Here is a 27,202-nt window from a genome sequence, read left to right on the forward strand (position 1 = left end):
CATTCCCCCCCCCCCCGCGGTCTCTGTGACGTCACTCTGATGAAATGACTTCACGCACCCACTGCGATGAGGTCACCGCGGATACATTTACCTGATGCTGGGACGCGCGGCATGGCTTTGAGACGGAGTTTGAACCTGTTGATGCTATGCCGCCCAGGGGTGAGTACCAGCGTCACAAGAGCAATATTAACACTTCAACCACTACCTGGTTTACTATCTAGAAACGCTGAGGAGAATAAAACATTTAAAAAACGAAATATATTATGTATAAAATTGCAAAACTTTCTATAAAAATAAAATTCCATATAAAATATTCCAACTGTGAAGATTTTTTTTAAATCAAGCAACCTATTTTACTTGCATGGTGTTAAAATACTTTAAATACGATTTTTTTTAATGTTCAAACTAAATGTTATAATTTCAAAATTTGCAAATATCACCAAACCATAAAAAGTGATGGAAACGTGATCATGAGGGAATATAACAAATTTTTAATCAAACTTTTCCCCACGCTGAATTATTGGTATTGGTTTATTATTGTCACTTGTACTGAGATACAGTGAAAAACTTGCCTTGCATATCGATCGTACAGATCAATTCATTACACAGTGCATTGAGGCAGTGCAGGGTAAAAACAATAACAGAATACAGAGTAAAGTGGCACAGCTACAGAGGAAGTGCAGTCTAGGTAGACAATAAGGTGCAAGGTCAGAACAAGGTAGATTGTGAGGTCAAGAGTCCATCTCATCATATAAGGGAACCATTCAATAGACTTACCAGTGGGATAGAAGCTGTCCTTGAGCCTGGTGGTATGTGCCTCAAGCTCCTGTATCTTCTGCCTGATGGGAGAGTGGAGAAGAGAGAATGACCCGGGTGGGTGGGGTCTTTGATTATGCTGGCTGCTTCACCAAGGCAGTGAGAGGTTTAGACAGAGTCCATGGAGGGGATGCTGGTTTCTGTGATGTGCTGGGCTGTGTCCACAACTCTCTGCAGTTTCTTCTGGTCTCAGGCAGAGCAGTTGCCATACCAAGCCATGATGCATCCAGATAGGATCCCCCAGACCTCATGGGAAATGAGTGTAAACCTTAACCTAGGAGAGAAATGGGGAAAGCAATGGCCAGCAAGCCACAACTCTTTAACAATAAATGCTGCCTGATCTGAAGAGTTTTTTGAGCATTTTCTGTTTTTATTTCAAATTTCCAGCATCTGCAGTTCTTTTTTTGTTTTAATTGTCTTGTGCTTCTACTTAAAAACTTAAATTCCAAATAGCCAGCCAATATGGAGCTCAGAAACTTCCAGGATATTAATCATGGTTTACTCTACCCAGATGCTACTTGTTCAGAAATTGACTTTCCATAAAGTATCATCAAAACTCACAAAATGACACTCAGAAAAGATTTAGATTGCTACAGATAAAACTAACATTGCAAAAAAATATTAGGCATAACATGGAGAAATCACTATGTCCATCTTCAAATAATGATGTGAAATCTTTTATGTTCACTGGAAAAGCAGAAAGGTCATAGAAAAATACAGCACAGAAACAGGCCCTTTGGCCTATCCAGTCAAGTTGACCATTTACACTGATCCTCCATTAATCCCTTTGTTTTAGTCTCCCCACATTCTCATCAACCCACCCCCCCCCCCCACCCCCAGATTCTACCATTCACCTACTCACTAGGGGCAATTTACTGTGGCCAAATTACTTACCAAATCTTTGGGATATGGGAGGAAAATGGAACACCTAGAGGAAATCTATACAGTCACAGAGAGAATGTACAAAAACTACACCTTCCAACACCCAAGGTCAGATTGAACATGGGTCTTTTGCATTGTTTGGCAGTGACTCTACTACCTGTACCACTGTGCCACACAGTCTTTGGTTAAAACCACACCCAAAATATTTCATCTGACTACTGGGATGTCAGATTGGAATAAAGAGCTGAAGTCTCTAGATTGGGATTTAAACCAACAACACTAATAACATATTTATGTAGTGTCTAGGGGACCAAAGGCTTTACTCTTTGGAGAGAAGGAGGATGAGAGGAGACATGATAGAGGTGTACAAAATATTAAGAGGAATAGATAGAGTGGACAGCCAGCACCTCTTTCCCAGGGCACCAATGCTCAATACAAGAGGGCATGGCCTTAAAGTAATGGGTGGGAAGTTCAAGGGAGATATCAGAGGAAGGTTTTTTACCCAGAGAATGGTTGAGGCATGGAATGCATTGCCTGGGGCAGTGGTGGAGGTAGGTACATTGGTCAAATTCCAGAGCTTACTAGATAAGCATATGGAGGAATTTAAAATAGAGGGATATGTGGGAGGAAGGGGTTAGATAGTGTTAGGCGAGGTTTAAAGGTTGGCACAACATTGTGGGCTGAAGTGCCTGTGTTGTGCTGTACTGTTCTATGTTCTATGTGTCTTTACCATAGTAAAACATTCCAAGTATTTTCACCTGAGGGTTATCAAATTATTTTAAGCCACATAAAAAAAATTATAACAGATTACTAAAAAGGAAAATGGTCCAAAAGATTAGAGTTCATGGGATCCAGGGCAAGTTTTTCAAATTGGATCTAAAATTCATGAGATAATAAAGGGCAGAGAGTGATGGTGGAGGGTTTTTGTGATTGGGAAGCCCGTGGCAGTGATTTACCACTGGGATCAACATTGGAACCCTTTCTGTTTCCTTCCAATTTGTTTATCTAACAACATTTAATAAATATCTGGATGAAAACTTAAATTGCCAAGGCACGGAAGGCTATGGACCAAATGCTGGAAAATGGGAATAGCATAGAATGGTGGTTGATGGGATGGTCAGCATGGACATAGTGGGCTGAAGGGCCCATTTTGGTGGTGTTTGATATTATGACTCTGTATGTCACTGAGAAAACAAACATGTTTTAAGTTACAGAAAAGAGGAAGGTGAAGAGAATAAAAGGGACTGTCTATGATTATGTTGACTATGTTGAGATTATAGTTGTCTGGATGACTCAATTGCTTTCACAGTGCTGCCTAAGAGAATGCTTGTTGATCATATCTGACCTGTCATGTTTCCAGCATCTACAGTTCTTTGCCTTTCAATTGCTCTTATGGGATTTTCTTGTGCAAAAAAAAATACTCCTATGCTTTTAGCAAGACAACTCTTTGTCGAACATACTTCATGCTACAAAATGCTTAAGGTGTCAATGAAAGGACCCCCGATAGCTCAGAGCTGTCTGATTGCAAAAAACTGAGGAATGCTGTGGACTTCAGTTTCTGCACCATAATCCAGATCTATAATATGACTAGGAGCAGTATCGCTTTATTTGAATGATTCATAAAGGAGGTTATTACAGCAACAGGAGTCTTAAAATATTCAATGTGCCTTCCTTTAAAGGAGAGGCTTTAAAAAAACCCAGACAAGTTTAGGGAAGGATTAGTGTAGGTATAAGAAAAGAAGAAATGGAAAATTTACGTCATTCTGTCTCTGGAACGTTCTCCGCCATCAAATGTGTCAAGGTCCACTTTTCCATCAAACCCCCCACCATATCCCTTGATTCCATTTCTCCAATGATATAGAAGGAGGCTATTTGCATTATTTCCCACTTGTTTCCCTATAACTCATTCTCTCTCACATGCCCATTAACTCCTGCCACCCCTCATTCTCTTTTACCAAGCACTTACGCTAGGGGCGATTTATACTAGCCAATTAACCTCGCAACCAGCTCGTTTTAGGATGTGGGAGGAACCAGAGGATGCAATTATACCCTGTAGGGGAAAATTTATACAAGTATCTAAGCTTAAATGCTAGGTCTGAGATCCTTATTTTCATTTCCTATTGTAAATATTTTAATCACGTTCCTCATTTTCAGTCAGTATTCCATATATTTAAATTGCAGTTCAACTAAATGTCATGAATTAAGTAATTGCCTAGTCCTATCCATTGTGAATAAAGCATTCCATACAATACTAAAGTAAATGTTCCTTAAAAATTCCAAGAAATATTGATATTTATAAATCCTCATGGGGATAATCTATTTTACGAAAAAATAATCTCGTAGAAACATGCAAATAAAATAACTGTTAAATATCACTCTTTGCATACATCTAAAGCATGTTTACATACGGGCAAAAGTTCACATGCTATAAAGTATAGTTTCTTTGTTCATAAGAAACATTCTTCAAGTTGTCAATTTTGGAAGTGTTTAATAATCTTCGTTGTGAGATCTGTCGTTTGCTACGCTTCTTCGTAATGCAACAGGCGTACTGTCATCAGCAAAGCTATGATGTAAAGTCTTCTTTCATCCCGATGCTCTATTAAGTGTTTCAGCAGGTCGAGTGAACCCGAAATTAATCTTGCAGCCCCTTAACAATGTGGTAGGAAGGTTCCTCTGGAGATGATTTTCGCTGGATCGAATCACTTTCAGCGTAACACTTGAACTCGATTGTAAGTCATAACCAACTTCCATGAAGCATTGGTGATGCTGTTTTGTGCAGCATTATGTAAACATGCTCATAAAACAGTGTGTTTGGCGGAATGTCAGCAGATTAGCTGGTAATCTATTAAATGTTCTGTACTGCACGCCCCCTTTGGTCATCAGCTTTCTATGGCAATCACAGCTAACTCACACCATTGAATCCAAGTTTATAAACCTCGAAAACTTGCCCATCCTCCATTTCCAATTCCATCCAATAGCTTGTAGGCATTCTGCGAGAATAATTATCGTGGTCGGATATTTTACACAGCACAACCGTAGGAGAGCCATTCCTCCTTGTTAACTATTTACCGTACCGTAGTAGTTAATAAGATTAAAAATTAAACATCTGGTTTTGCCAGTGCCAGATTCCTGGACAGTTCCTTAACTTTTCACCGGCTCAGTAACAAGTGTAAGACATCTGGCAGCTAAAAGATTCCACACTCTCAAACATGGAAGACGCCAGACCTTCGTGGGACAATCCCATGCAGTTTATATTCGCCTGTATTTCGTTTGCGGTCGGGCTGGGCAATGTATGGCGTTTCCCCTACCTCTGTCAGATGCACGGTGGAGGTGAGTTGGTGCCGTGTTTATGTACAATCCATCCCTGTTAGATAAGTAAACTCTATCGATTGCTCTTATTGGCAGGGAAATCTCAAAGTCGATCAGTTCCTCTACGTGCAAGTGTATCGGCTCTCCGCAACTCTTAATAGAGAAGTCCAACTAGTTTACAGCAGAAGTGGAGTCTAAGGCAATGGATTCTCGTCCTTGCCGCGTTCAATTCCGAGCACAAAAGTGGTTTGAGTATGGATAAGTTTCTTTTTAAATTTAACTTGAGAATCAATAAAATCAATGGTGGATACCTCCATCCGTATGTACCTCCACGCCAAGGTGGATCAGTAAAATGCGTTGCTGGCCACTATTTATTTTGGCATTAAGCATAGAGCACTATATTAAAAGACATAATATTGTAATTACTGGCAATGTAAAATACCATGTCAACTTTTTAAAATGCATTATAATGCTCTATAACCGCTGTAAGCGAATGATATGTGCGGCAATGAAGTAAGGGCTACTCTCAAATCTGAAGTTGACTCTGACAGTTCTACGAAAAGGACACAATAATTGAGGGAACTTTTGAAGTTACTTTTTTAACTCCATCCTTTCTGAATTTATGGCTAGGGTTAGGATCTTCACAGCCTTCAAACAGCAAAGTCCTACTATCCGGAGCTCTGGAACTCGAATATACACTCTGCATTCAAACGTTTTCTCCCAAATCTTTCTCATTGACTATTCAATCATTTCCACCTCTCTATATCTTTTCAGTCATTCCAAGTTTACATGATAAAATAGTAGCGCAGTGGTTAGTGTGACATTATTATTGGTATTGGTCTATTATTGTCATTTGTACCGAGGTACAGTGAAAAACGTGTCTTGCATACCGATCGTACAGGTCAATTCATTACACAGTGCAGTTACATTGAGTCAGTACAAAGTGCATTGATGTAGTACAGGTAAAAACAATAACAGTATAAAGTGTCACAGCTACAGAGAAAGTGCAGTGCAATAAGGTGCAAGGTCACAATAAGGTAGATCGTGAGGTCAGAGTCCATTTCTCATCATACAAGGGAACCGTTCAATAGTCTTATCACAGTGGGGTAGAAGCTGTCCTTAAGTCTGGTGGTATGTGCCCTCAGGTTCTTGCATCTTCTACCTGATGGAAGAGAGAAGAGAGAATGTCCCAGGTGGGTGGGGTCTTTGATTATGCTGGCTGCTACACCAAGACAGCACAAGGTAGAGACAGAGTCCAAGGAGGGGAGGCTGCTGTCTGTGATGTGCTGGGCTGTGTCCACAACTCTCTGCAGTTTCTCATGGTCCTGGGCAGAGCAGTTGCCGTACCAAGCCAAGATGCATCCAGATAGGATGTTTTCTGTGGTGCATCAATAAAAGTTGGAGAGAGTCAAAGGGGACAAACCAAATTTCTTTAGCCTCCTGAGGAAGTAGAGGTGCTGGTGAGCTTTCTTGGCCATGGCATCTATGTGATTTGACCAGGACAGGCTGTTGGTGACACTGTTACAGCACCAGTGATCAGGATTCAATTCCCACTGCTGTCTGTAAGGAGTTTGTACATTCTCCCCGTGAATGGTGCATTCCAAAGACTCCCACTTTCCAAAGACTTGGGTTAGTAGGGTCACATGGGTGTAAGTGGGCAGTGCCAGCTCATTGGACTGGAAGGACCTGTTACCCTGCTAAATAAAGTTTTTAAAGTTTTTTGCATAATTGGAAGTTGTTGGTAATATTTCTAAGAAATTGGTAAATAACATCACTTTGTAGCTAATGTAGCAAGGCATGAACTTGCCTCTCATTTCTATCAGCAACTGTCTCATCTGAGCCAGATCATCCCAAAGCCCACGTTTACCAGAAATAGAAGATACTTGGAAAGGCAGAAATAATAATTATGGAAGAGCTGTTGTGATACTCAGGCTCTTAAGAACATGTATGATATGGTATAAATTTACAGGCAACTGAAAGATATAACTATTATACTAACAATATTTTAAGAGTCTAGTTCATGGTGTAACACTTTTGCATCTTTTTCCCCCAATATTTCCCATTTGGTTTTGAAACGTCTATTGGCATGATGTAGTTGCAAATTCTGGGCATTACTTTGCACTGTATCATGTGTTTCTGTAGACTTTCTTCCCACTTCCACTGCTATCTTGTTTATACTGTATACATGTTTTGGAGATGATGTTCTGCCTCACTATTCTCCAATCCCATTTGGCACTCTGCCACTAACCACAGCCCACCAAATATGTCCTTGCGTCAATTTTTGTTTGATTCAGTCAGCTTACATCTCTGAAATACTTGAATGATTTCAGCACAGTCTGATTGGTACAGACTAAACTGAAACACAGGAAGTGGTTGCTGCCAGAGTGACTTTGTAGACTCAAGTTGAAAACACAAATATCTGACCATTCATCCACCTGTCTCAATATTTGCTTATCCTCCTGAACTGATCTGATTCATGTGCTTTCTTGGATAAATAGGAATGATATGGAATCACACAATGACAATTCTTCTTCCAAAGTTGGAAAGTTCCAACACCTACCCAAATCCAACAATACAACCCCACCCCAACTTCCCCAGTCTCTGCCAGCTCCTGCTGATCTTGGGGCAGGCCTGGGGCACCAGCTCACTGCAGACTGGTCTCCTCCCATTCAATCATTTGCTGGACTAGCCCAGCCCACAGCCTGGCTGTGGTCACTGTTAGTGACCTGGAGGCTGAGCAATTCATGCCAGAGCTCAGAGCTGTGGACTAGTTTCCATTCATTAACTGTGCACTAATTTATTCAACCTTTTGCCTTGTTTTGAGATTGGGAGAAATGCTTCTGGATCTTTGCTGTAATTGAAGTAGTTGGAGATGCGAGAACATAACATAACAGTTTATCTGGTTATCATCACATAGCTGTTTGCAGAAGCTTGAAGGTAATTTTAAAGGTGCTACATAAGTGCAAGTATTTCTTTCAAAACCATCTACTTTTGCCATCCCAGGGTAGGATAATCATTGCTTCTTTTTTATCTTTCACCAGCTATATTCTTAAACCTTCTCTTCTTCACCCCCTCATCTAGTTCAAGGTTGCTTTGTTTCTAAAATTAAGATTGTTGTGCCTCTGCTTTGGTGTGTTCTCCATTCACCTTACCCTGATCAGCTCCAGTTGCTGCCCTCACAGCAGATCTAAACCTATCCCTCTGCTGCTCTTCTCCAACAACTTCCCTGCCCTCTCCAAACTCATTTCATCTAAGAGATCCAAACCCAATTTGCCATCAATCATTCACTTTCATTTAAGACTAACTGATAGCAAACAGTTTATTTTATAGGTTTTGAGAATAATTTTTTGGACCTTTCAAAAGTTAATCCTTTACAAATGGGCTTTTCTTTGGAATGCAATTTGTGGACATTAGCTAGCAGCTGTACAATATTTACTTCAGGGCTTTACTACTCCTGTCAGGCATCACTAATAAGATATAAATCTGTTATGGCTTCAAGGTAATGGGTATTTTGTTATTATCTAAATAGTAATTGTGAAACCAAGTTAATTCTTAGAGCTTGTAAGAGAGCTAGTATATTCTGCAATGCAACCTTTTTTACAATTCCCTGATCTTGTTTAATAATTGTAGAAATTTGCACCTTGTATATTGAAAAGCCTTAAACATGCTACAGATTTCAGATTCTAATGTTAGCTGAGGGAGAACGTATAGAACTAATCTACTGGACTTTCTCAAATTGGTTAATTTTAAATAGTTTTACTGTTTTATCATTAGAAGTAGGGAACAGCTTTTTTCTAGGAAGGAGAAACATTTTTCTCTAATAGCTACTTCTCCCAGCCTCCAGTTCCCAAAATCTAAGGCAACAGTGTTGATAAGATCATACATTTGACAAGTCAGTACATTTACCTTTCAGGAGGATTCAGCCAAAGTCAAAAGGGACTGTGCTAAATATAAAATGATGTCATCTCACCAGTCTACCACATGGAGCTTAAATCCAATTTATGGACACTTCATGTATTGATGTTTGAGTTGAGGGGATTTGCCCAGTGGAGGAGGAAACTGAGAAATAGAGGAGTGAGAGGTAATCTCATTAAATCATAAAATAGAATTGGCAGGATAAATGTTAAAAGGCTGGGTCATTCAGCTGAAAATCCTTCAACCAGAAGTCATTGTCTCACCATAATGAGTCAACCACTTAGCACTGATATGAAGAGTCCTTGGAATGTTCTACCCTGAGCACTGTGGATGCTCAGTAACTGGGCATGTTCAAGGGCGACACATTTTTGGACACTAAGGCAATGAAGGAATACAAGGATTAGAACTGATAATTGAACAGCAGATCTGGCTACAGGTGCTAAACTGCCTACACCTGTTCCTATTTCAAATATTCTTAACTCTCAAATTGACTTCACTGGAGTGAAGTCTTTCACTTCTGTCTGAATTTAATAGGATCACCTGTGACTATGGAATCCCTTATACAGGAAGGGCACTGTTAACATTTGCAGTTTGGACACATGAAGCAGTAAAATGATTTACCGTGAAGGTGCCTCAATTATTAACACCTGTAATTGTCATCATCAACTTGTACAGCATGGAAACAGGCCCACCAAATCCATGTCAACCATCAAGCACCTATTTACACCAATCCTACACATCCTATGTTATTCAGCAACCACCCCCACCCCGCCAATTCCAATCAACTTTCCCCAGATTCTACCACTCACACATCCACTTGGGGCAACTGACAGTGGTCAGTTAACCCACCAACATGCACATCTTTGGGATCTGGGAGGAAACTAGATCACCAGGGAGAAACCCACGTGGTTACAAGGAGAGCATGCAAACTCCACACTGACAGCAGTGGATGTCACAACTGAACCTGAATCACTGGAGCTGGGAGGCAGCAGCTCTACCAGCTGTGCCCAAGTATTAACAACAGCAATTTACATTTATGTTGGGCCATTAACCAAAAATATATCTACAATCAAACAAAAACTGATACCACACCACACAAGAAGACAAAAGCATAGATGGTTAAATACTTAGGTACGTTATAAAGAATATCATTAAAGTGGAAAGAGATTTAGGGAAGCATTTCTGAAGCTTGTGGGTCTTGGTATTTGAACTCATGGCTTCTAGTTTCACTGCAACTAAATGTGGGGATGGTCAAAATGTCAGAAGTAGAGTGTGAGGGCATCTCAGAGGGTGATGGGACAAGAAGCCATTATGAGGAAAGGAGGGGAGATCATGGAGGTATTTTGAAAACAATGATGAGAATATTAAAACTGATTTATTGCTTAACCTGAAGCTGGTATGGGTCAGGAAACCCAGAAAAGCCATTCATATTTGCACTGATATTCTGTATCTTGGACTATGAATAAAATGGCAGATGTCATCAGTTAATTGATTAGTTACAATGTACTTTGAGGGTTATCAATCTTATTGAAGGTGAAGTGATGACAGAGGGTAAGACTATCCATCACACTGTCATATTGAGTAATGCACATAGATTGTACACCATTTGGGGGCTTTCTGATATGCCCCTGCCCTTCCACAGAGGGGCTGAGGGAAGTGCATCCCTTCTCGTCAGGCTGAGGGAAGTTAGAACCCGTTGACTGGCTGTGCGCATACTTGTGGTTCATATGTTTATGTGAAAGGAGGGTTGGAGTGGGACAGACCTGCTGGCACTTTGAGAGTGTGCTAATCTGGACTTGGTGGGGTGAATGGCCTCCTCCAGTGCTGAATTATTTGCTGATTTTCAGATGTGTCATGCTCCACCTAGCAGTCAATAATGGAACAAAATTAAGAGGTGTTGGACTAGATTTTCAGCCTTTCATCTCAGAAGGAAACATACTTAGCACAGAATAAACTCTGAAGGGAAAAAAACAAAGCAACGTATAAATTGTGATAGTTGCAGCTGTGTAAAATATGAACCATAGATTTTAATATTTTCCAAATAATTTGCATTTTTCTTTTTCAGGTGGATTCTTAATTCCTTACGTCATAATGTTAGTTGTGGAAGGACTTCCTTTGTTTTATCTGGAGCTCTCACTTGGGCAGCTGATGAGGAAGGGAAGCATTGGTGCTTGGAGAGCAGTAAGCCCATATTTGATCGGTGTTGGTATGTGATTTCATAGAACATAACGGCACAGTACAGGCCCTTTGGCCCACAATGTTGTGCCAACATTTTATCCTGCTCCAAGACCAATCTAACACATCCCTCCCACATAGCCCACCCCCCCCCCCCCACCATTTCTCTCATTCATGTGTCCATTTAAGGGACTCAAATGTCCCTAATGTATCTGCCCCCACAAACTCTGCTGGCAGTGTTCCACACACCTACCACTAAAAAAAAACTTAGCCCTGACATCCCCCTATATCTTCCTCCAATTACCTTAAAATTATGTCCCCTCATGTTAGCAATTGTCACACTGGGAAAAGTCTCTAACTGTCCACTCGATCTATGCCTCTTATCTTGTGCACTTCTATCAAGTCACCTCGCATCCTCCTTCTCTCCAAAGGGAGAAGCCCTAGCTCACTCAACCTATCCTCATAAGACGAGCTCTCCAATCCAGGCAGTGTCCTGGTAAATCTCCTCTGCACCCTCTCTAAAGCTTCCATATCCTTCCTATAATGAGGTGACCAGAAATGAACACAATACCCCAAGTGTGGTCTAACAGGAGTTACCTCATGTCTCTTGAACTCAATACCCCAACTAATGAAGGCCAACACACCATATGCCTTCTTAACAACCCTATCAACTGCATGGGAACCTTGAGGGATCTATGGACATGGACCCCAAGATCCCTGTTCCTCTACACTGTTAAGAGTCCTGCCATTAACTTAGTATTCTGCTTTCAAATTCAATCTCCTGAAGTGTATCACTTCACACTTTTCCAGGATGAATGCCATCTGCCACTTCTCAGCCCAGGTCTGCATTCTATCAATATCCTGTTGTAATCTACAGCAACCTTCTACACTATACACAACACATCATCAGCAAACTTACTACCCACCCTTCCACAACCTCATCCAAGTCATTTATAAAAATTACAAAGAGCAGGGGTCCCAGAACAGATCCCTATGGAACACCACTGGTCACTGACCTCCAGGCAGAAAATGCTCCATCTACCACCACCCTGTCTATGAGTGAGCCAATTCTGAATCCACACAGCCAAGTTTCCCTGGATCCCATGACTCCAGAATTTCTGAATGAGCTTTCCATGAGAAACCTTATCAAACACCTTACTGAAATCCATGTACATCACATCCACTGCTCCACCTTCAATGTGCTTTATCACATCCTCAAAGAATTCAGTCAGGCTCGTGGGGCATGACCTGCCCCTCAAAGCCATACTGACTGTCCCTAATCAGCCTTTGCTTCTCCAAATGCTGATAAGTCCTGTCTCCAAGAATCTTCTCCTGTAATTTTCCCATCACTGAAGTAAGAGCCACTGATCTGCAATTCCCAGGGTTATCCCTACTCCCTTTCTTAAACAAAGGGACAATATTTGCCATCCTCCAATCATCTGCACTACTCCTGTGGCCAGTGAGGATGCAAAGATCATTGCCAAAGGCACAGCAATATCTTCCCTCACTTCCTGTAATAATCTTGGATATATCCTGTCTGGCACCAGTGACTTATCTATCCTAATGTTTTTCCAAAAGTTCCAGTACGTTCCCTCCTCATGTCAAATACTGAAGCAAAGTATTCATTTAAGACCTCCCCTACCTCTTCCAACTCCAGGCACATGTTTCCTCTCATCCCTGATCGGTCCTACCCTCACTCTAGTCATCTTCCTATTCTTCACATACACCTTGGGGGTTTCCTTAATCCTACTTGCCCAGGACTGCTCATGCCCCCTTCTAGCTCTCCTAACGCCATTCTTAAGCTCACTCCTGGCTACCTTGCAACTCTCCAGAACCCTTCCTGATCCACACTTTATAACTAGTTTAAACCCTCCCCAATTCAGTTCTGGCAAACCTGCCCACAAGAATGTTGGTCCCCCTCCAGTTCAGGTGTAACCCATCCCTTTTGTGGGGGTCATACCTTTCCCAATGATAAATCTGAAACCCTGCCCAAATTCCCTAGCCACACATTCATCTGCCAAATCATCCTATTCTTACCCTCACTGGTACGTGGCTCAGGCAGCAATCCAAAGATTACTACCCTTGAGGTCCTGTTTTTCAATTTCCAACCTAACTCCCTATATTCCCTCTTCAAGACCTCATCTCTTTTCCTACCTGTGTCATTGGTACCAATGTGTACCACAACCTCTGGCCATTCACCTTTCCCCTTCAGAATGCTGTGGACCTGATTCAAGACAACCCTGACCCCAGGGAGGCAACATACCATCCGGGAATCTCATTCACATCCACAGAATCTCCTGTCTGCCCCCCTTACTTATGGAATCCCTTATCACTACCACTCTCCTCTTCTCCCCCTTCCCTTCTGCACCACACAACCAGGCTCAGTGCCAGAGACCTGGTCACTGCAGCTTTCCTCTGGTAGGCCATCTCCCCCAACAGTAGCCAAAGCAGTATACCTGTTACTGAGGGGAACAGCCACAGGGATACTCTGCACTACCTGCCTATTATCTATCCTTCTCCTGACAGTCACCCAGCTACCTGCCTCCTGTAGCTTAGGAGTGACTGCCTCCCTGTAGCTCTTGTCGATGTGCTCCTCAGTATCCCATAGGAACCAAAGGTCATCCAGCTGCAGGTCCAGTTCCCTAACACAGTCTGTTAAGGAGCTGCAGCTGGATGCACCTCATGCAGATATAGTTAGGGAGACTGGAGGTCTCCCAGAACTCCCACATCTTACAATCTGAACACACCACTAACCCTGGAGCCATTCTAATTACTCAGGACTGGCACTAAAGGAAACATCAAAGCAAAGAAAGAAAGGAACTTACCAGAGACTTACCTTCACCTCTTCTCACCACAGCTTCTTGAATCAAAGCCTCAATCATCATCCTCATCCTCATCCTCATCCTCCTCCTCCTCCGTCCCCCCCCCCCCAACACTACCCACTCCCCAAATGACCACTTCACTCATACCTGTCTTCTTTCCATTTGCTGCTGTTAACAAGCCAATCAAGTGGTAACAATTTGCAAATATGCCTCGTTTAGACATTTGTAAGGTGAAACTCACAAGCACGGGCACAGAGAGTCACCTCTTTTCAAAGGTCCCGCTCCAAATCTCGCGCCAACTCCTGACTCTGCAAGGTGAAACTCCTGTCTTGAAAGTTTTTCTAAGAAAGCCGGTTGAACTTGTTGAGTCAACTACTCTTTCTCCCTCAAACAGGTGCAGGAAGCCTTGTTATATCATTTCTTGTCTCCGTGTACTACAATGCCATCAATTCCTGGAGCCTTTGGTATCTATTTCATTCATTTGAGGTATGTGAAAAGAAGAGTTGAAATAGTGTTGAATTTTAATCACAACCTTAACTGAACCAGCCACATGAATACCATGGTTACAAGAGCACGTCAGAAGCTGGGCATTTCCTGGCACGTTTCTAATCCTTTCTACCACTTACCAGCAGCAAGTCAGAAGTATAATGGAATACTCTCCATTTACCTGGATAAATGCAATTTTGACAACACCCGAGAAGCTTATCACCATCCAGAACTAAGCAACTCACTTGAATGGCATACTTTTCTCCACCCTATTCATTCATTTCCTCAGCCATTAGCACACCACAGTTGCAGTGCATAACTCTGTAAAATGCACTGCAGTTATTTGCCAAGGCTGATTCAACAGTGCCTCCCAAACCCTCAGACTCACAGTACAAGGATAGTAGGTGTCTGGGAACACCTGCCAAGTCTCCCTCCAAGTTACACACCATCTTACCTGGATACATAACTTGTTTTGTAAAAAAAAATACTTGGAATTGCCTTAACCTAGTTGTAATTTGCTGCATTTAACAGGGCCCCTGTAATGCCTCTAAACAAAAGCCCTCATTCTCCTTTTATCCAAAGTCCTAAATTTCACACAAAATTCTTTAGTCATTAACAAACCTGAAGACAGTACAACTAATACCTTTGGCCTCATCACTGATAACATTGGTCTAAAGGCTTGACCCCATATTAATCACAGGGGACTGGACTTGAGGCCAAAGTTTAAGCAGAGTGTCCATCTCTGATAACCACTAAAATAAATGTGAACAACTCTGAATCCAGTTTAAAATGCATGTGCCAATCCTATAAAACATTGCAACTTCTTGAGGAGAATTCCCCCTCGTCCATCCCTGAGTCTATCCTGGACTGTTTGCACATACATTTACAATGTAGCAAGTCCTGGCTCTATTGTCCAATCAATAATGATGAATTTATTATCTGCCTGATTGATGGATGCTCTCCTTCTAACAATATCAAATGAAAACAAACTGCTATGAATCAAAGGACTGAAAGTCCAAAGGAAGTTACTTGGCTTATGTTACTTAAGGTCAAAATCAAGTTTATTGCCATATGCACAAGTACATGTACGCACAGGTGCAATGAAAAACTTACTTGCAGCAGCATCACAGGCACATATCATCATATAAGCAGCATTCACAAGAAAAACATAAATTAAACATAAATAAAACACAATTTTTACAATAAAAGGACACAACTGGAACAAAAAAAATTCCATTTTAGTGCAAAGTGATCAAAGTGGTCATAGTGTTGCTAAACTCTAGGGTTGTGTCAGTTGGTTCAAGAACTGAATGGTTGAAGGGAAGTAGCTGTTCTTGAACCTGGCGGTGTGGGATTTCAGGCTTCTGTACCTCCTGCCCGATGGTAGCTGCGAAAAGATGACATGGCCCGGATGGTGGGGATCCTTGATGATGGATGTTGCCTTCTTGATGCAGCACCTCCTGTAGATACTACCGATGGTGGGGAGAGATGTGCCCGTGATGTATTGGGCAGAGTCCACTACTTTCTGCAGCTTTCTGCACATTCGAATTGCTGTACCAGACCATGATGCAACCAGTTAAAATACTTTCAACAGTACATTTGTAGAAGTTTGTTAGAGTGTTTGTTAGAGTTATTCATGTGTTTGAGTTAAGAATTAGTATTTTTCTTTTATTTCACCATTTTGCAGAATCCCCTACCTTGGTCTAGCTGCCCTTCAAACAGAAACAACACTGGATTAATTGAGGAATGCGCAAAAAGTTCTGCCACTGAATACTTCTGGTATAGAAAGACATTAAATATCTCTCCATCTATCAATGATACTGGAATTATCCATTGGGGAATGATTCTATGTCTCATACTGTCATGGCTTATCGTCTATATCTGCATAATTCGAGGCACTGAATCTACTGGTAAGGTAATTATTGCTGGATTTTTACGCTCTGATGGGTAAAACATTTGGAATATTTAAATTATTTCTTTCATTCTGGAAACTTTCCAATTTACCTGTAGCAAAAATTCTTCATTTTTTTTAACCTTCAAGCGAATCCTTCGAGCAAAATCACTCCCTTCCAAGCACATTGTTCCCATGCTTCCATTATTGATGTCCACCTTCACATTCCCCAATGGAAATCACCATTGACTTGAAGCTTACTGAACCAGCCATGCATCCTGTGATGAGTGAAGTGTACAAGCTCCTGATCCCCAAGTCACAGGGTTTAAGTCACAAGTCAGGAGAGTGAAGGATACCAGCAGCTTGCCTGGATGAGTTCAGCTCCTAAAAGTCTCAAGAGGCTTGGCATCATCCAGGACAAAGCAAGCCACTTCGTTGACATTCCATCTTCCATTTTAATCATTTATTGCTTTCACCAATGGCACAGTGTGACCACAATGTGCCCTAGCTGCAAAAAGTGTTGTAGTTACTCGCTTTGACTAATTCAACAATATCTCCCAAACCTACAATCTCTACCACCAGGATAAGGCAGCAGGTACATTGGAATACCATCACATACAAGTTTCCAACCAACTTACACACCATCCTGACCCGTAAGAAGTTTGCTATTTCTTCACTGATACTGCATGAAAATCATTGTGCTGAAGGGTGGCTTTACCATACGAAATGCAGTCGTTTCAGAAGGGAGTTTAGCACCTACTCCTCATAGGCACTTAGGGAAAGGCAACATGGGTTTTGGTAGCAGCCATATCTCATGAATGAATAATAAGTGCCCGTTCTTTTGGCAACTCCAATTTTTGAATGAACATACACTTAAGTTATTCAATGGAATGATTCTTGGGCTGTCTGTTAAAAAGTCATTTTTTTCCTGATCTTCAATATCCTTATAACCAATAAACCAAAGTTTTGAAGCAAACCTCTGGGAGAATTGTCTTTAATTCCTGGCATCCCCATGACAATCCTGGCAGGTTACCACCACGGCCTTAACCCTACCCTGATTGCCACACAGTTTTCTAGACTTGGTCTTGTCTTTTAATGCAGAGACATTTGACAGGGTCTCTGCCCCGTGAAGGAGGGCCTACCATAGTGAACAAGTAACACAACAACAGCACCAAACAGAGTAGCAGAGTGAAGAAGAAAGTGACATTTAAATTTCTTCTTGAGTTTCAGTTCCTCCAGGAAATTGCAAAGGAGGTTGAAGAAAGAGTCCATTAGCTTTCATCAGTTTCTCCCCCTGTCTCTCCATTGCAATTTCCCAGCTTACAATCTGTGCTGTTACTCGTAAATTGGTGGTACTTGGATTCAGTGATATTTAAAACATACCACAACAAATCAACTAGGTTTATGATCTTACCTTCTCCCACTCAATTGCCATGGCACTGTTGAAGATTCAGGCAGTGAATTCCCCTTTTGTGAAGAGGTGGAAAGGAACACAGGGAAGATGATCCTCCAGCCCATTCAATTTCATCTTCCACCATCATGCACCATGACTTCAGACAGTGTAGTAAAATATAATACAATATTTGATATCCAACCTTTGATTCAAATTGACACTTCAGCGAAAATAGCTCTATGACCACTACACTGTCTTTAATTTGCTTGTCTAACGTTCAGTGCTGGATGACCAAAAATTGCTTCCAACTAAATGCTGAGAAATTTTCAGCCATTCTCTTTAGTTACCATCACAATCTTTGTTCCTCAGCTACAGCCCTCTCTCTGACAATTGTTTGAAATATAACAGACCGTTCAAAGCTTGGTGAATTTTGGGACTTCTATCCACCCCATCAGAGATTGCCTATTTCCACCTCTGTCATATTGACCGTCTCTGTCCCTACATGAGCTCATCTGCTACCGAAACCCACATTCGTGTCCTTGTTGCCTTGAACCATGACAGTTTCAATGTACTCTTGGCTGGCAGCCATCGTTCTACTCTCTATAAGCTTAAAGTTAACCAGTTCTCTGCTGTCTCATCATAACTCACTATAAGCCTTGTTCACCCATCACCCTTGTTCATTTCTTGTTATAATCCTGTATAATCTTGCCCTCCTTGTATAACCGTCCATCAATTGTTGTTTGGCAACAACAAAAGTGCTGCTTTTTTTGGCTACATAAGAGCAAAGAATATATTAAAGATTGGAATATCATGGGTGTTTGTGCAAGCATTGTTCTATTAAGCAGGAATGGTAGCCAAACAAATATCCTAACCCGAAATTAGTACTGTATTGAATAAACACTCTTATTTCCTATGTAACGAGTTTATGAATGGTATAATTCTTTCAGTTTCTTAAACAAGCTTGCCTTCACTAAATATAAATCTTAAAACCACAATAAGTTGATGTGATTTGTATTAAAAAAAAACAGGTGTGGTCTAAAATGTGAATTTTCAAAATTGGGCAATACAATGTAAGGTAGGGCTCAGGGTGATGCTTTATCAGCAATGCCCACCCACAGTATTTCCCCACTAACATCCCTGGACTTCTTTTATGAATAATGGAACATTGGAAGATTGAACCATTTTGTACTAGATAGAGGTTAATAAAACACATAAAACCAATCGTGACTGGTGAAAGACTGTTACTAATGTACTTCTCCTTGACACAGGTGGTTTATGTTACGGCCTGCTTTCCATATGCAGTGCTGCTTATATATCTAATTCGAGGATTGACACTACATGGAGCAAAGAATGGTCTGTTATATATGTTCACTCCAAAGGTAAAATCCTACAGTATCTTTGAAAATGAATTCATATAAGGTTGCACTCAGAGACAATGCTCTGATTAATTCTTACGTCTGGATCCATTTTTCAATAAGTTGTTAAACCCTTGTCCCACCTGCCACCTTGGGTGGACAAAAATTCCATCACACTATCTTGAAGAAGAGCAGAGGATTTATCCCCATTGTCCCGTCCAATGGGTCAAATTGTCTGATTGGACATCCACCCATGACTTCCCAGTAGATTGGGCTGCAATGTACGTAGTTCACTGTTCAACAAGTCTGCTAAACTCCCAGCTGAATTCGACAGGCTGAACACTACTTGACGTTCATCAGAGAAGGTAGTTTCACATGAACAGACTTCACAGTGCTAAACATGTCACTTCCATCATTTCCCAGGTGATTGACATGAAAACGTTTGATGACCTCTCTCTCTAATGTGTCCACTCTTGGGGTGACTTCATGCCTGACACCAACTAAACAAAGAACCATAGAACAATACAGCACAATACAGGCCCTTCAACCCACCATGTTGTGCCAACCTTCAAACCACACCTAAGACTATCTAACCTCTTCCTCCCACATATCCCTCTATTTAAATTCCTCCGTATGCTTATCTAACAATCTCTTGAACTTGACCAACGTATCAGCCTCCACCACCACCCCAGGCAGCGCATTCCATGCACCAACCACTCTCTGGGTGAAAAACCTCCCTCTGACATCTCCGTTAAACTTCCCACCCATTACCTTAAAGCCATGCCCTCTTGTATTAAGCATTGGTGCCCTGGGGAAGAGGCGCTGGCTGTTTACTCTATCTAAGGACAGCTGCAGAATGTCAGTGCAGTTTCCATATAAATCATCTGAAGGAAGCATGAATTTGAAGAAAGAGTTTTTCAATTTTTTCCTGAAGAGTAGGGCCAGCTGCTGCATTCATCTAATTGTTTGCCCAAAAATACCTCTCTTGTTGGCTGCTATTTTGAGCAAGTAATTATATGGGCACTATTCATTGAATTGGCTTCCCCCAACTACCCACGCATTCCAAGAGTCCCAAGAGTGAATCAGAGAACTGGGTAAAGGCCAGTCACATTGAAAAACTCGGCTGAGCTGGATTGCTGAAAGATGGGAGCTGCCCACTGATGCTAACGCCAGGAAATTCCAATTCCCCACAGCATGGTGAGGATCCAGCAAGCAGGAACTTGGAAGGTGGCTGGATCAGTGATCAACAGGCAACTCCATTGATCCAGCCACCTCTGAATGAAAACAGAAGTAATCTTGGCAGATACTTCAACAACTGCTGGTCGATTGGTTAAACAGTCCAGCCCAAAATGTATCTCTTAGTCAACATTACCAAAACAGACACAACCATTAGCACAATTTTTGTTTCTGGGAGCTTGTGTTAACTGGCAGATGTACTTTCAATGTTATAACACTGACCACACATTAGAAAGTACTTCAATGACTGTAAAGCACTTTAGGACATCCCGAGTTTGAACTTTAGAAATACATGCCCATCTTCTTTATTTTTTGAACCAATGAATTTTCCCTCAACATAACATTTTTATTTGGATGAATTAGGATTGGCAATGAACAAAATCAGGCAGGAAACAGCCCTTTTAAGACTGTCATATTTCTATTGATTCATCATACATCTTATATCATAATAATTTATTTGACCATCTTTATTGCCTCCTTTGCCTCTATTGGTTTTCTAACTTTCACCTAACTTCTGGATTTTTATTCTGTAAGGTAATGGTGAACTGTTGCTCCCTGTTTGTGAAAGTCTGCTAGGAGCAAATTAGTTGCTGCACTTACTACATAACAACTGTGACCAGTCTTCAAAAATATTTTATGCACAGTTTCAAATACTTTGACTCAATACTTCTGTGCTAACTCATTGTAGAACATCCATTCTATCCATTCCCCCACAAGTTCCCTTTAGCCTTGAAAATTCTTTTCCCTCCTGGTCTATCTAATACCATTTTGAAAATCCTAGTTGACTCTTGTTTCCAACATCCATAAAAATGTATTTTTAGCATTGTGTCTATACAAGTATGGCATCACTGGAGAATGTATTTTGGGTTATTAAGGGGATGACTTTCTTTTCATTTTGAAATTCTCTGGTTAAAGTTAGACCTATTGGTAGTTTCCCTTAACTGTGCAATGATATGAAGTTGTCTTTAGACTCCCGGAGAACTGAATAACCAGGTAGGACTAGCTAATTAAAATCAGGCAATTGTGCTGTTAGCTGGAATGTAAATCTGTTGGACAATATGCTTTTAGCACAATGTCCAGAATGTGGATTTGCTGACAAGATTTTTAAAAAATAGAACATAGAACATCACAGCACAGTACAGGCCCTTTGGCCCACAATGTTGTGCCAACATTTTATCCTGCTCTAAGATCTATCTAAGATCCCCCTTATATCTTTCTCCAATCACCTTAAAATGATGTCCCCTCATGTTAGCTATTGTCACCCTGGGAAAAAGTCTCTGACTGTCCACTCAATCTATGCCTCTTATCATCTTGTACACCTCTATCAAGTCTGCCTTCAAATTCAATCTCCCAAAGTGTATCACTTCACACTTATCCGGGTTGAACTCCATCTGCCACTTCTCAGCCCAGCTCTGCATTCTATCAATATTCTGTTGTAATCTACAACAGAACAAAGACCTGGCAGAAGAATTAAATATATCTGTGTTCACATAGAAGGACACAGGTAACCTCCCAAATATGTTAGGCAGCCAAGAATCTAGATAGAGAGAGGAACTGAAGGAAATCAATATTAGAAACGAAATAGTATTGGGGAAAGTAACGGGGCTAAAGGTCACCAAATCCTCAGGACCTGATAACCTATATCCTGAAGTATGAAAAGAAGTGGCCATGGACATAATGGATGCATTAATGGTCATCTTCCAAATTTCTTCGGACACTGGAACCTCACCTACATATTGGAGGATGGCAAATCTACTGTAACTGCACTATTTAAAAAAGGAAGAAGAAACAGAATTTTAGATCTATAAACTAATATCAGTAGTGGGAGGAAATGCTATAATCTATTGTAAAAGATGTGATAACAGAACACTTGGAAACCATTCACAGGATTGGACAAAGTTAGGGTTCTGAATTGAAAATCGTGCTTAACACTCTGCTAAAGGTTTTGCGGATATGACTAGTTTAATAGTTGAGGGAGAAGTAGTGGATGTAGCCTATTTGGACTTTCAGAAGGCTTTTGATTAGGTTCCACATAAAAGGATAGTGTGCAAAGTTAAAACACATGGGATTGAGAACTGGGTGACAGACAGGAAACAGGGATAGCGATAAATAGGTCTTTATCTGGGTGGCTGGCGGTGACCATTAGGGTACTATGGAGATTCAGTATTCGGGTGCCAGCTATTCACAATATATTAATAATGTGGATGGGGGAAGTAAATTTAATAACTCCAAGTTTGCAGATTGCTCAAAGCTGAGGCTAGGGGATAGGGGGGAATGCAAAGAGGCCCCAGTTAGGTCAGTGAGCTAATGCAAGGCAGATGCAATTTAAAGCAGATAAATGTGGAGTTATCTGCGTTGATTCTAAAATCAGAAAGAAAGGTTATTATTTGAATGGTGATAGGTTGGAAAAAGTGGAGGTGCAATGAGACCTGGGTGTCCCTGTACACTAGTTGCTGAAACCAAGCATTCCAGTGTGGCAAGCAATTGGGAAGGTAAATGGTATGCTGGTCTTCATTGCAAGTGGATTTCAGTACAGGAACGAGAATGTCTGGAATTTTTGTGTGCAGTTTTGTCTCCTTATCTGGAGTTTGGGAGAATAAGAAGGTTTCTCATAAAAACCTATAAAACTCTAACAGGACTGGACAGACTAGATGCAGAGAGATGACTGCAGAGTCCAGAATCAGGGGTCATGTCCTCAGGATACAAGATAGGTCATTTAGAAGCCAGAACAGGAGACATTTCTTCACCCATTTGGTGGTCAAAGTGTGGAATTGTCCACCACAGAAGGCAGTAGGAGCTTGTTATTAAATATATTCAAGAAGGTGGGAATTGAAGTGAGTAATCAGCCATGATCGTGTTGACTGACGGGGAGCCTGAAAGGCTAAATAGCCTACTCCTGCTCTTATTTTTTACATCTTTTCATGAGCAAACTGCCCATAGAACTGTGGTACAGGACACCATTCAAGGCATGGGAGTGAGAAGGAATGTAGGGATAATGGTGGACAATATACTCAGGAGAACAAATATTAATCCCTTGAACAGCCGCCATAAGTCCTGAAGGCTGTGTTGCCTCCCCAGTGCCAGGGTTAGGGAAATCTCCACAGGGTTGAGGGGAGAAGATCTAGTTGCCATGGTCCATGTGGGAATCAGTGACATGGATGGGACAAACAAGAAGGTTTGACTGAAGAAATAAGAGCAACTTAGATCCAATTTAAGAATGAGAACTACAAAGACGATATTCTCTGAATTACCACATGTCATATGCAAATTGACATCAGGTTGAGAATTAAGTATGTGGCTCAAGGACTGGTGGGAGAAATGGGTTTCAATTCATGGAGCATTGGTGCCCATTTCTGTTACGCCAAGCTTCATTTGAATCATGCTGGGAGTGGTGTACCAGCAAATCAGATAACTAGGGCTGTAGACAGAGCTATAAAATAAATGGTGGAAGGGAGGTGGGGTTGGAGGAGGTGCGGGGTTCTGGTGAGAGGAAATGAAGAAAGTTAAAGGGAAAGGACACTGATGATGCAGCAGAAGGAAATAAGTAAGAAAAGCTGAGTCTGCCAGGAAGGGACAGAGCATACGAACATAAGACCATCCTTCCAATTAGAGTTAAGGTAGAACAGGGGAAAATAGTATAAAAAGATAAAATTGAAGGCTCTTTATCAGAATGAAAGTATCATTCATAACAAGGAAGATCAATTAATGGCACAAATTTATCAAACCGCCATTATAGAAACATGGTTGCAAAGTGACCAAAATAGAGAAGTAAACATTCCAGGATACTTAACTTTTAGAAGTGATGGGCAAAATGCAGTAAGAGCTGGATTAGGCTGAATATGGAATGGGATAAAGACAGTAGAGAGGAAGGATCCAAGCTCATAAAATCAAGTTGCAGAATCATCTTGGGTGGAGTTAATGTAAAACTGGTGTCTTCCCTGACAACATACCCTTACAATGGGTGAGTAATTGAATTACTGTTGGTTGTCAGAAATCCTAACTAGGTGTTTAATAAGTGACAAAAGACCGTGATTCCTTATTCTATGGTGAAATACCTTTACCTGAGATTGAAAGTTTACAGCAACCTTAATGTAAAAGCTGACGATATGATATCCTTCTCTCTCTCTCTACCTCTCCATGCTATGGGCTGAGCCCACGTACTTATTGCTGTCTCAGGTGTTAATTCACCAATGATCTGATAAGATGTAACTTCTGGTGACGGACGAGGTCACTGTTTCCTGACTACAGCCTCAGTCTCAATTGTCTGACTGTCACCATCTGCTGCTGACTGACCAGGTTGCCCTTCAAGGTCTCGAGTTCCCTCCTGACTGAGAGGTCTTACTTTTAACATTAACAGCGGAAATTACATCTCCTCCTTTGATCAAACACTTAAGTTTTGCACTCCTTTCTCCTCTCCCAATTTGGGCAAACAGAACCTCAGCCTACATTGAATAAATGACTTTTAATCTTTTCATAATATTCTATCAGACGATGACCACTTTTCCCTGAAGGCTCCTTAACTACCAGATCATCAGTGAATTGTTCTTCATTACACAGTACTAGATCTATAAATAATTAACTTGTCCATTGATTCCCCAATATACTATTCCAAAAAATATAGAACCTTTTCTGCTAATTTTGTTTGCTCGGTCCATGTATAAATTAAAATCCTCCTTCATTATTGGATTGCCTATCTTACATGCAACTTTCATATAATTTTAATATGTTACAATGCCAGAATGTTGAATTATATTCCAGGTGACCAAGCACAATTTCAATAGTTACTATAGTTTTAAATTACAAAGTGGTTTCTCTTCAATGGTGTTTAAGATAGGAAGGCAATTTCATTTGAGTTACATATTCACATTGTAGCATGCTTGGTAGAAAAATACAAACTTCAAAATATCCCCATCTACATTTTTTTGCTGAAATGAACTAACTGCAGATTAACGTGTAATGTCACTTTGTAAAGAAAAAAAGTCCTTCAGAAACACAACAGTGATTTTAATTGTAGCCTTTGTTTGTTTAATTAAAGCATTCTTTCTAATATTTATTTAACCCAAGAGCTTTTGGCTATGAGCATTCTCAAAGGTTCTAAATACCAAACCCATGACATACGATGAATTTAATTATGGCTGTATTTTGAATAGTCAAAAACTACATGAGTCAGAGAAAAAAAAATCAGAGATAGTCCCTATGCTCCATTTATCCTGCCCTACCCCCTCTGCTACTGAAAATGAACTTCTTTTCTCTCTTTCCATTTTGGATGAAGTGTCTCTTGCCACAGATGTTGCCTGATCTGATGAATGTTTCCAGCATTTTCTGTTTTTAGTCCACATTTTCAGCATGTGTAGTTTTTTGATTTAAAAAAAATGGTTAGACTAGCCAATACATCTCTTTCTCTCTCTCCATACCCCCCACCATCCCTCTCTCTGCTATGGGTCAAGTGCTGGTAAACGGTATAGACAGGTATGTAATGATGGCATGAATATGGTGGGCCAAAGGGCCTGTTTCTGCACTGTATGACAAACTACCCCTACTCTACAGCCACTTGGCCCCATTGATGTAGGTACAATTAGCCACTCTTCCTGAGAAATGATTGTACTAAGGAAAAACAAGAACAGCAAATTTTGCAGGAAGCTGTTTATGTGCCCCCATGCAGTAATAGGAAAATAGAGCATAGTATAAATCTGGAAATTAGACTTGCACGTAAGAAGAGTAATACAGTAATCATGGGGGACTTTGATCCACGTATAAGATGAGATAAATATAGCCTGAGCAAACAAAATTAGCAATAACATTTCTGGAGGACATGTTCATGGAGTATATGGGAGGTGATTTTCTGGATCAGTGCATTGAAGAACCAATGAGTGAATGAATGATTTTATATCTATCATTGTGTAATGAAGAAGAACTAATTAATGATCCAGTAGTTAATGAGCTTTCTGGGAAAAGTGCACAGAATATGATGGAAATTTCTAAAAAGATTAAAAATGATTCACTTCAATTTGAAAGCAGTCTCTTAAGTCTGAATGAATCAAGCTACAAATGAATGAAGCATGGGTGGTTATGGTAAGTGAGGAAACCACATTAAAAGGAATGACAGCAAGCAACAGTGGGTAACTTCTAAATAATTAATGCATAATTTACAAGTAACATGTACCCCTTTAAGATGCAAAAACCTAACAAGGTAAATCCGACCATATCTTTCAAGAGGAGCTAAAGATAGTATAAGATCAAAGGAAAATGCTTATAACATTGCTAAAAAAAGTAGTAAGTCTGAGGACTGGAAACATATCAGTATTTTGTAAAAGAGAACCATGACATTGATAAAGAAAGGAAAAGTAGAATAAAAGTGTAAGTGAGCAAGAAGCATAAAGGGTGTAGGAGAAATTATCTGGGAATAAGGAGCTGGCAGAGAAATTTTAAAAAGATTTTTTAAAATATTTGTCTTCATGGTACAGAAAGTCTCTGGAAATACTGAAAGAGAACAGATCCAGCCTAAACTGGGAGGTGAAAAAAATAGCATTAGTAAAATACTATAATTAGATAAGTTAATGGACTGAAAGGCAATAACTCGCAGAACACGGCAACATGATTTTGAAGGAACTGACTGTTTTGATGGTGAATGCATTGGTTGTCATTTTCCAAAATTCTATTGATTCTAGAATGATTCCAAAGGTTGGAAGGTAGCAAATGTAATGCAGCTATTAAGGAAATGAGTAAGAGAAAACAGGGCACTGTAGACCTATTAGCCTGGCATCAGCAGAGAAAAAAATGCTGAAATTATTATTAAGAAAGTGGGGGAATGAGAGGGTGAATCATTCATTGGTTCTTCAATGCACTGATCCAGAAAATCACCTCCCATATACTCCATGAACATGTCCTCCAGAAATGTTATTGCTAATTTTCTTTGCTCAGG

General features: G+C 40.6%; 1 protein-coding gene across 1 annotated transcript in view; it reads left to right on the forward strand.

The window, feature by feature from the left end:
• The first annotated feature begins 4,904 nt into the window (after positions 1–4,904).
• LOC127570254 (sodium- and chloride-dependent transporter XTRP3-like) overlaps positions 4,905–27,202 on the forward strand; it is a 51,095-nt gene continuing 28,797 nt past the window's right edge. Inside the window, exons 1-5 of the mRNA XM_052015598.1 lie at positions 4,905–5,028; positions 10,988–11,128; positions 14,314–14,405; positions 16,093–16,320; positions 18,958–19,068. Of these exons, the coding sequence (XP_051871558.1) occupies positions 4,908–5,028; positions 10,988–11,128; positions 14,314–14,405; positions 16,093–16,320; positions 18,958–19,068 (693 nt within the window). The 5' untranslated portion in view covers positions 4,905–4,907. The remainder of the gene's footprint in view (positions 5,029–10,987; positions 11,129–14,313; positions 14,406–16,092; positions 16,321–18,957; positions 19,069–27,202) is intronic.

Source organism: Pristis pectinata, chromosome 5 (assembly GCF_009764475.1).
Source record: "Pristis pectinata isolate sPriPec2 chromosome 5, sPriPec2.1.pri, whole genome shotgun sequence".
Classification (NCBI taxonomy): domain Eukaryota; kingdom Metazoa; phylum Chordata; class Chondrichthyes; order Rhinopristiformes; family Pristidae; genus Pristis; species Pristis pectinata.